The 10,049-nt window shown below is 36.6% G+C and overlaps 1 protein-coding gene across 1 annotated transcript; it reads left to right on the forward strand.

Annotated features, from left to right (window-relative positions):
* The first annotated feature begins 1,801 nt into the window (after positions 1 to 1,801).
* Positions 1,802 to 5,599, forward strand: LOC113239985. The gene is made up of 6 exons (XM_026477175.1): positions 1,802 to 1,866; positions 2,123 to 2,239; positions 2,750 to 2,884; positions 3,622 to 3,825; positions 4,789 to 5,040; positions 5,397 to 5,599. The coding sequence occupies exons 1-6, from the start codon at positions 1,821 to 1,823 to the stop codon at positions 5,597 to 5,599; spliced, it is 957 nt and encodes a 318-aa protein (XP_026332960.1). The 5' UTR covers positions 1,802 to 1,820.
* The last annotated feature ends 4,450 nt before the right edge of the window (positions 5,600 to 10,049 follow it).

The following is a 10,049-nucleotide window of genomic DNA, read 5'->3' on the forward strand; positions in this document are numbered from 1 at the left end:
TTTTCTATACTTGTCAACTTTGGATAGACTACACAAAGACGTCTCACGATGCTTTACGTGTTCAGTACTACGATACATACAGACATGATGGGCCTATGCGGCACTGTGGCGCTTCTGGCATGTTCTGCGCTCGTATTGACACGTTCTGTACCATGTGTAGCTTCTTTTATGAAAAGGCTTGGACAGAGAAGTAATGACTTAATTCGAGAGGTGTTTTCTTGCCTGACTACCACGTCCATGTACAACCGCTGGTCGACATTGCTCCGTAGCTAGAGCTTGACTGAATTAAACTTATTTTGAATATTTTTTTTGTAATTTGACGTATTTAATTTTAATTTAATTAAAACATCTCATATGTTTTATGAAATTATGAGTTTTATTTTCTTAACATGGTTTCCGAACTAAAATGAACATTTATTATTATCATTTATTTAAAGAAATTATTTCGTTTTCCCAATAATTCATTTAAAGGTTGGTTAAGCTACTTTTAGATCCAAAAATACCGGCGCGAACATTAACTGGGGTACATTTTCCGCCTTCTTACTGCCTTAGAAACCGTATGGTTTCTCGGAGAGTGTGTGTAGAAATTTTTCAATTTAGTTCCACTTTCATCATCCCTTCTTCTATTGTCTAGAAAGTCCAGAATATTCTGAAAATTACAATTGAAGGCTATTCTACGAAAGGGTAAAAAGCCTAGAGTGTATCTATTTTTACATTAAAAAAAATTAAATTCAGGTTACTACAATTTTCTTTTTTCAAAAGAAAATTGGTTTCTTTCCTTTCTTAATCATAGTCGTCTATTTTTCTTCATCATCAATGACCACGTTGCATAAAATTAGTTTTTAAAATGTTTAAATGCTAATAAAAACGTACGGGCTTATTATTGAAATGATGACAACGACCTGACGAACACGTTTAGAATGAAGTTATGTACACGAACCGTTGCGGGTCGTGAGGAAAACGACACAAACTATTATAAGCCGATGGAATCTCTACTACTGACATAGTAACATGAGTATGACGCGTATTTGATAATACAGGCTGTTAATGAAATGTTTTAGAATATTATAAATGGTAGTGTGCTCTTTAATAAGAACTAACAATGCAGCAGTTTAAACATGAAAAATAATTATAACAAACTAGTGGAGCAATATAAAAAAAAATTGAATGTCAATTCAATAAAAATTTAAAATACAGCGAATAGCGACAAAACTGGGTGATAAATCTTTCATAGATTTCTCATAGATGGCGCTACGACTAAAAAGTCGTTGAAAAAACCAAATACAAAGACACGACGCAAGCACATAGAAAAATTCGTAAGGTCCGCTGGTTCGTTCCGTGGTTTAGTTGGTATAGCGTCTGGCACGGTAAGCTAGAAGACGTCAGTTCGAATTCGGCCGGATCGAAAGGGTTTTTTCTGAGTGTTCGATCTTTGTATTAATAATTATAACAAACTAGTGGAATGATTTCACAAAAAATAATTGAATATCAATTCAATAAAAATTTAAAATGAAAAATAACATATTTAGGAATTTCCACGTAAGCTCACACCTACTGATTATTTGAGTTATTGATTTGGAAACTCAATATTTCATAGCACTCTATATGTGTGGATGCCCACATGCGAGGTGTAACCTGTTTCTAATTTAAACAATTTTGAACACTATGTGAGAAGACGTAGAGTTTATCTAAAGAATTTAGACGGAGTAAAATACCTGTGGACCTGATAAGACTCGATTTCGTTTAAATGCTACCGTTCCTAAAATGTAAATGTCAGTCGAGGGAATACTTTTATCGAGGTGAACCCTAGCTAAATAAACATGAAGATAGAGTGTTTTATTGTTTTTGCTTTTATTCCGTGGTACGGTAAGTAATCTTTTAAGTTAAATTTCCAATAACTTTTTTGCATAATTGTACTTTTGTATTTGGTAATACTTTAAAACGCTCGTCGTATAATCAAGAAAACGTGTATTAATTTCGATTTTAGGTTTTTTTGCTCAGTCGGGTTTTTTATATTTTTGGTTATTATGCTGAGTTATTTACTCGAGGAAAAGCAAGGCAGCATTATATATATTTTTAAGGTTTTTATGCAGCACAAATTAAGGATCTGGTTTTACTAAAGGTGCGCAGGAGTCTGGTTCGCTCAACTACAAGTTTTATCCAGAGCTGAATGGATGGTTGAAACTACACACCGCCATTAAAGCGTTTGATGGAGCTAAAAAGACTTGTGAAAATGAAGGTAGGTCAATGCGTTTTATCTATTTCGTCATCCCAATAAGCTATTTTCACGACGGCTTCCCAATAAGCGATTTTTTCGACACCAGTCTGGAAACGTGTAGAAAAAGAAACCTGAAGTAGTTATATGGGCATCTCGTATAAAAAGTTCGAGTCCGGTTATTTAATCAGGATGCAAATTCTAAATGCTTTAGGGCTCATTCAGAGTGCAGGCGTGGGCGCGGCGGCTGGCGCGGTCTCGCAGGTCTTGGCGTTTTCCTTTTCATAGTGCCGAAGCGGCTACGAGCGGGTAGATCCACACGTCGAAATCCCAAACAGACGCTTGACCAAACACTGTGAAAGTTACGGGCGGACCGAACCAATATATTTAACCGCGCGGCGAGCGTGCACCCGCGACCGTGCCCGCCCGTGGGCACTGTGAATGCAAGTCCACGAATATTTAACTTACGCGCACTCGCGCCTGCCGAGACTCTGAGTAAGGCCTTAATTTAGGTGTAACGTATTCTTTGTGCAGATGCTATCCTTGGGTCCCCAACGGGCCTGGACCTTCTCGAGAAGATGAAGGATCTGACGCGGGATGGCTTCAACGTACCTACTAGTATCTACACGGGAATAAAAACTTACAATGGAGCATATTTTTCTATTGATCGTAAGTATGGTTTAAGATTTTGTCTCAATACGTACCTTAACTTTATTAATTATGCTGCTACGTGTTTTTGTTATATATCGTTGTACTGGTTTTCGGCATTCAGAGCCGACACGACCACAACTCTTTTCCTCTATCTGATCTAAATAGTTTCGTCTTGGCCAAGAAAGCTTGGCCTCCCTTCCCGTCAATCTACCCTTCTAAGGTGCTTCTAAGAAAACTTTTCTCTTTGACTTCTCTTTTCCTGCACTATTCTTCACACCTCTTTATTGATTTTTCTTTCCGTCCAACTGGTTCCCTCCATTCTTCTCCAGCACCACATCTCAAATGGTTCTAATCGTTCGCAGTCTATCCGTGTCATCGTTCAGGTCTCACTACATATTGTGTTAAGTGTAACATTTGGAGTGCCAAATGTATACTAAATACAAGTGGAACTAATTAATGAGATTTAAACAAGTTATATCTAAGATGCTTCAGAGCTAAACCAAAAGTAGATTGCACTGGAAAGAGAGGAACAGTAGGTTACGGTTACGTTGAACCTCTTTGTGATTGTGCAATTGTTTTTTTTAATAACTTTCCTCTCGATTTTCACATATCCCGGTTCTTCGCAATACCAGGCCAGCCCTTACAAACGCGTCCAAGTTATCCCACCATCTCTTTCGTGGTCTGCCCTCTGTCCCTGTCCGTTTTCCATCCACTAAGTGCAACTGTTGTATAATGAAAACCCAAACTGTTTTCAGGTAAACCTATAGGTAAATCAGCAGCCAAGTGGGGTAAAGGCGAACCAAACTACGATAGAATCGAAGGAAAGGACATATGTCTCCTGCTTCAGCCCGACGGTACACTGGCGACGGAAAACTGCGATTCCACGCGACCTTTCGTTTGCTACAAGAAAGTTGAAAAACCGGAAGATGAGCAATGTGGTCCCACGGCTATTGACAAGGGTAACACTATTGCCATTGTTAAGCATGGTTCTCCTATAAGGATTGAGTAAAGGTTGGCACAATGCAGGTTGGAAACTTCATATGTTTTCTAACAGTTGTGAACTTTTTTCGACATACAGTTTTTCATAATGTTTTTCCTTTACCATTAGCTAGACGTATCACTAATAAAATATTTAGAAACATAGTAACTAAGAAGTTAAAGGCAATAGACGGCACCCGCTGGTTTCCACGTTACATTTATTATATGTCTTAATTTTACATATATCTGATATTTGTTTTAGACTCTTGCCTCTCCCATGGCATAAACAACAACTTTGAATCATAATAGCAATTTAACAGGATATGATAGCTGGTATGCTCCAACAATAATACAGTCGACCGGGGTTAGGGACTCAGGTTTAAGAACCACCGAACGCGATATCAGTTTAGACATATTACACTTACACTTTTGTTACCGCGACGGGCACCACACAAAATATCTTTATACATTGTCCTTGTTTATCTTTCTGTAAATAATTTTGTGATTTAATTGAGTACTTGCTTTGTTTGTGATTTTATTTTGTAATTATTTATCATTTGTGGTAGTCAAGTATATGTACTTTCGTTCTTTCTCTCTGTTTTCTCAGAAATGTGTTCAAAAGACATTCTGAGTAATCGGCTATTAAGGTTATTGTATATTGCAAGGGTATTTTGCAAACTTGTGATACCTACTTAAAATTGTCAACTCGATTGTCATTACCTTCTGCACGCTCTAATCAAACAGTGTAATATTTTTCCATATTTGTTTGTAAATTCCACCAGTCTCTGGTTCGGAATTTATACTACAATTAATTGGCGTGAGAAACTGTTTCAACTTGAATTCTTTCCAGGATGTTCTGGACAGTGTCTGTCATATACACCCTCACAGTCTATGGGTAAGGAAATGAATAAATATTAATACAAATAAATTTCTTCTTCTTTCAGAATATAGGTTGGACAAACAAACACGCAGATGCTATAAATTCGTACCAGAAGTGAAATCTTGGAATGATTCGGTCTGGAATTGTCTGGAAGAAGAAGCATATCCGTCTACAGTCTACACTGTTGAAAAAGCGTTAGCGATTAAAGAGATCTATACAAAAAAAATGTTACAAGAGAAGACAAAAGAGAAAACTAATGTGCATTTCATAGGATTCAGATATTATGAAGATGTGGAAGCTTGGTTGACTGTTTTTGGTAAGGAATCTTCTGAACGCGAAACTTTTAAACACTATAATCTCACGTCTTCTCTATATAGAACGCAACTAAGCAATCAGCTTGTTACTATCCAATGCAATAGTGACAAGTCTGTTTTCATCTACGCTTCTCACATATTATGACTTTATAATAAATTTCGAAGTACGATGTCTTGGATCACCCCAAAAAGGCTATCGTCTCACAATATCAGCGGTTAAATGCAAAAGATACTTTTTTTTTGAGTTAGTTTTAGACTAAGTGTTCTGAGTAGTAAATATGGATTTCTTTTGTTAGCAGTCGTACGCTCTTAGTTTATGTGGTTTTTGCGTGATTTAAATAATTATTATTTCTCTCAGGTCAATCTATACCGGAAGCTGCTTTCTGGAGTAACGAACAGCCAATACCTTTCAAAGACGAGAAACCAATAAATGAACAAATTGCTTGTGGTGCTATAGATGTTACTTCTGACAAACCTGAGCTTTCAGTTGTTTCGTGTGAGGAGAAATATCCATCCATTTGCGAAAAACCTGCACCAGATGAAGAGAGCGTTGAGGACTGATGACTAAATCTGCAGTGCTACTAAAGATTGCATTAAATGATATAGCCCACGTTTTTTAGACAACTCGCAATAAAATTCCATATTATACTGACCGTCTTCAAAGAAGGCCTTGCATGAAGTAGGAAGATCACAAACGTCTGTACACTTCATAAAGTTTGTAATGAAATTTTTGTGTGAGTTTGTTGGACGAGCTTAGAGTTTCTACTCCATCAATGCATTGGCTATGTGCTATATAATCATTAAATAATAAATTACCCATGACACAAGATGTGCCATTATAATTATCTGTTCTGATTTCGATATATTTTCAAAAACTTTAAACTGTGTTTGCTTCAATATTAGACATAACTGGTTGAAGACTGTACCACCTCAGTCAACCGATGGGACCTGTAAAGGGCCCGAAACGTCGGTTTGTTTGAAATAACAAATATACGCGATTTAAATCCGGAAAAATAGTTTTATTTCCTCTGTGTTTTACTGTTATTCTTTTCGATTTGCATCAATCAGCCTTTCAGGTTAATTGTTCTTAGTGCTGTGCACGTGTGTTTTACACATTTGTTGCATGATAAGAATTGTGTTAAATTGTCTTGTCTGGAAGGTATACTGATTATGTTATTTTAATTATCTATGACGTATGTGTCTGTCATAGTAACTTAGTACATACATTAAATAATAATAAGGCTAATCTTATTCATGACGTTAATTAATAAATCAATATACAGTTTATTAGTTGTCAACAATTTTTTATTCACTTTGACTTAGAAATTGTTAAATAATATTACCTTTTTACTTTGGCGTTGGATTACAGTTAATTTATGTGCGCGTTTACTCTAAGTTTAGTTCTGTCGCCAAATCCGATGTATCCAATCAGAAGTCATTATTTCGCCTGACCTCAAAGTATTGGCCTCTGATGGGCCATTATTAGCCCATCATAGGCCAATATTAGAGAATTAAAAATTTAGAAATAGAAGTTTTGTTATCCGTAAACTTACTGTTACCTCTCAAAGTAAATTAACTAAAGCCTCTCTACGAATGTCATTGATATCTCTTATATTTACAGAATAATCGCCGGGGTAAACTTAACGCTTACACCCTATATATCTGTCCATGGATGGACATTTAAAAAGATAAGCTGATGTAGAGCTTACATAGCAAATGGAAACCCATTGAACGCTTATAACTGTTTGAGTTTCATCATAACATAGTTAATCAAAGTTATAATAGGATCCAAACTAAATTATTTACTTAACTATACTATTAGTTGGAAATAATACAATCAATTTGTTTGGCGAGGTGACTGGAATCGTGTCATATTGAGCCTTCGTCATCGATGCATTAGCTGACTTTCCCAAATATTTCTTCTCTACATGACGCTATTTAATTTGGACCGCTTTCTCATAAAAGGCATACAGAGCGTCGTGTTGACTTCCGACGAACGGTCGAAATACGATGATAGCGCTACGGGGCTTAGAGGGAAAGAAGTTTGTTTAAATTCAAATTCATTTTAGTTAGGCAACTCTAAGAGCTTTCACCATGTTGAAGTCTTCGGCCACTGGATGGCTGGCAGCTTACTATCAACTGCCAATTGTTAGTCAACCCGTGACCATGGCGCGTGTAACCGTTTTGGAATATCGGAAGAATAAAGACGAGAAAACGATAATCGTTTCTTGAATTAAATTTCTATTTAATTCCACAAGTATAAGTTTGGATTTTTAGAGCAGATCGATAGACCTGGTGGCGACAGGTCATACTTAGATTAAAAAGATGAGTGCTGACAATCGTCGTCATCTGGCGTCGTCAGCTGGGTATAGACTTTCCGTAGTACATGCCATCAACCAAGATGGCGCTAGTGTTACCGATTTACGGCCGTGACTTCAGCTATGTCGTCTACCCGTCTTGTTACAGAATATGACACTTACCACTACTTGGCTATCATTTAATTGTCGCTTTACTCCATTCGTCATCGCGCCTCACAATATGTCCTGCTCTGTTCCATTTTGGCTCCACTAACTCTGTCTATGTCTGATGCCGAACATGACACGCTCCATGACTCTATAGGTACATAGCTTTCTGTATGAGCATCCACGTCTCGGTACCGTAGGTCAAGGAGGGCAAGACACATTGTTTAAATAAGCGAGTCTTTAAATATTGTTGGTAATAAGATTACTCTGCCTATGATGAAAGCTGATGCCCAACCAGGTTCTCAAAGCATTGTGGAGAATCGGCACCAGTGGGAGATGGTGTATAAACAGGTTTTTAGAAGGTTTTAGAGAGATGAAAATGTGTCTAAAAATGGTTGTCATGGTCTGTGAAGTCCCAACTTATATGAGAACAGCTTTTGCAGACTATAGCCTCTTCTTTCTCTTTAGATGAGACCCAATAGCTGCACGTATATGGGTTGATAGAAGATGCGAAAGGATTCCTCTCTTTTTTAATGGTACGCAGCCTGCTGATATAAAACAACACCATAGTGATCTAGATGACAGTAACGGATACGGTAATGTCTGTGGATTTAAAATTATGCGGTATGTTCACAATGTCCATTTTATGTTGTGCATGGAAAAGTAATGCAGTCACGCTAAGCGTTTGGTCAACCGAGTCTCAGAAAATAAAGTGGTTGGGCCGAATAAATGAAATAAATGCCCGCATCGCGTGGCGAAACCGGAAACATTATTCAAACGAATCCCCAGGATTTACCGGGAGTCCCGGGAATCTCCTTACATTACCGTTGAATTGTTTTTCATGGAAAGAAACGATGAAATGAAAAATTTTTATAGTACGTGTAGATTGATCAATGAGGTTTTAACCACAAAAGCAGTGGTCAATAAATCACTTTTTAGAACAATGTAAAAAAAGATATGATATGTTTGCAGTGTTATAAAAAAATACGTTTAAATTACACATGCCGAAAATTTGTATATTGGAAAACAACGTAAAAGATTCATACGAATCGTGTGGCTAAATATCTCGCACATACCAATTTGATACGAAAAAGTGGAATTCATTCCCCATTTTCTGCTAAATCACGACAAAAAAAAACAAACAATGTAGTGATGTATTAAATAAGTGCCTGTGGTGGAAGGAAGACAAAGCCTGAATAATGTGTTGTCAGATATGGGCCAAATCTCGGAATTTTGATCCCGGTTATTTATATAGCTCTAGGGCTGGCAAATGTGAATTATCAAAATATTAGATAATATGGAGAATATATATTTTTGATTGTATTTTCTGAATATATATTTTCGTACGATTAGTATTAATTGTTTTTATTGTTGTTATTTCAATATACAAATTTTTGGAATGTATAATTTAAACACACTTTTTGATAACATAGAAAACCATTCGACCCGTTTTTCTATCGTACCTTCGTTAACCTGCGTCTATTTTCAATCATCATGCAGCGTGCGATACGTTATTTTTGGTCACGTGCCTCGTAGAGATGCTGATAACCTGGAGCGTTTGATGGTGACAGGGAAGGTGGAAGGAAAGAGACCTAGAGGCAGGAGTCCCAAATGGTGGTCGAATCAGATCTGCGATCCATGCGAACCGATGGAGACAGGTAATTGGCAGGATGATTAAGAAGAAGAAGAAGAAGAAGAATATTTGTACTATTTTTCTGCTAGAATTTTCATCATATATATTTTAGGATTCTCGCTATTAATATAAAACTAAATCACTATCACTACGTTTGCGATTGTCTGATTTGTTAGATCCTTGTTTGAAAGTAATTTAAAAAGAAACATACAAGTTCTTAGGATGTCATGAATACTACACATTGGAAATAAAATTGTTTTTAAAAAAAACCGAGTTCCTTACACAGTTCATGGTCATTGTAGGTGAAAAACACAATATAGGCTATTTAGATCCAAAAAATGGTATAATTTCCAATTGAAAAGTGACAGTATAGTTATTCTATGATTGTCAACTTCTAACTATAACGTGTATATAACGTGTGTTTCAATAAATATATCATGAATTATTTCACGCTCTCTGTGTTCCAATGTGTCCAAATATAAATTATAATTATGGATTTGCTTTGTTGATACGAAAAAATATGTTTCGCTCTGTTGGGTGAGCACTTTTGATAAATTTGCTGGTTGCCGTGTTGAAAAGCGAATAATGGAGTGTCAAGTAGATTGCGAAAATTTTTGGTTTTTCATTACCTCTCTCTTGTCATTATGAAAACAGACTATAAATCAACGCCGTAATATAGTGTGGGTCTGCTTGGGAATAAGCGTTATTTTGTGGGAAGGGAGAAGCTTGTGATTCTGCAACTTGTAGCACTTTTCTAACGGCCGTAATGTAGAAACCTTTTCTCATTATCTCAACTTTCCCAAGCGTCAACCCTGAGTAAAGCCGAGGCAAGATTTCAAGGACACAGTATTCAATGGAGACCAGGTTTTATGAAGATATATCGTCAGTGAAAGGCTTTTTCGCTTTTTCACTACGT

This window comes from Hyposmocoma kahamanoa, unplaced genomic scaffold (genome assembly GCF_003589595.1).
Source record: "Hyposmocoma kahamanoa isolate Upper Pololo Valley unplaced genomic scaffold, ASM358959v1 119, whole genome shotgun sequence".
Taxonomy (NCBI): Eukaryota; Metazoa; Arthropoda; class Insecta; order Lepidoptera; family Cosmopterigidae; genus Hyposmocoma; species Hyposmocoma kahamanoa.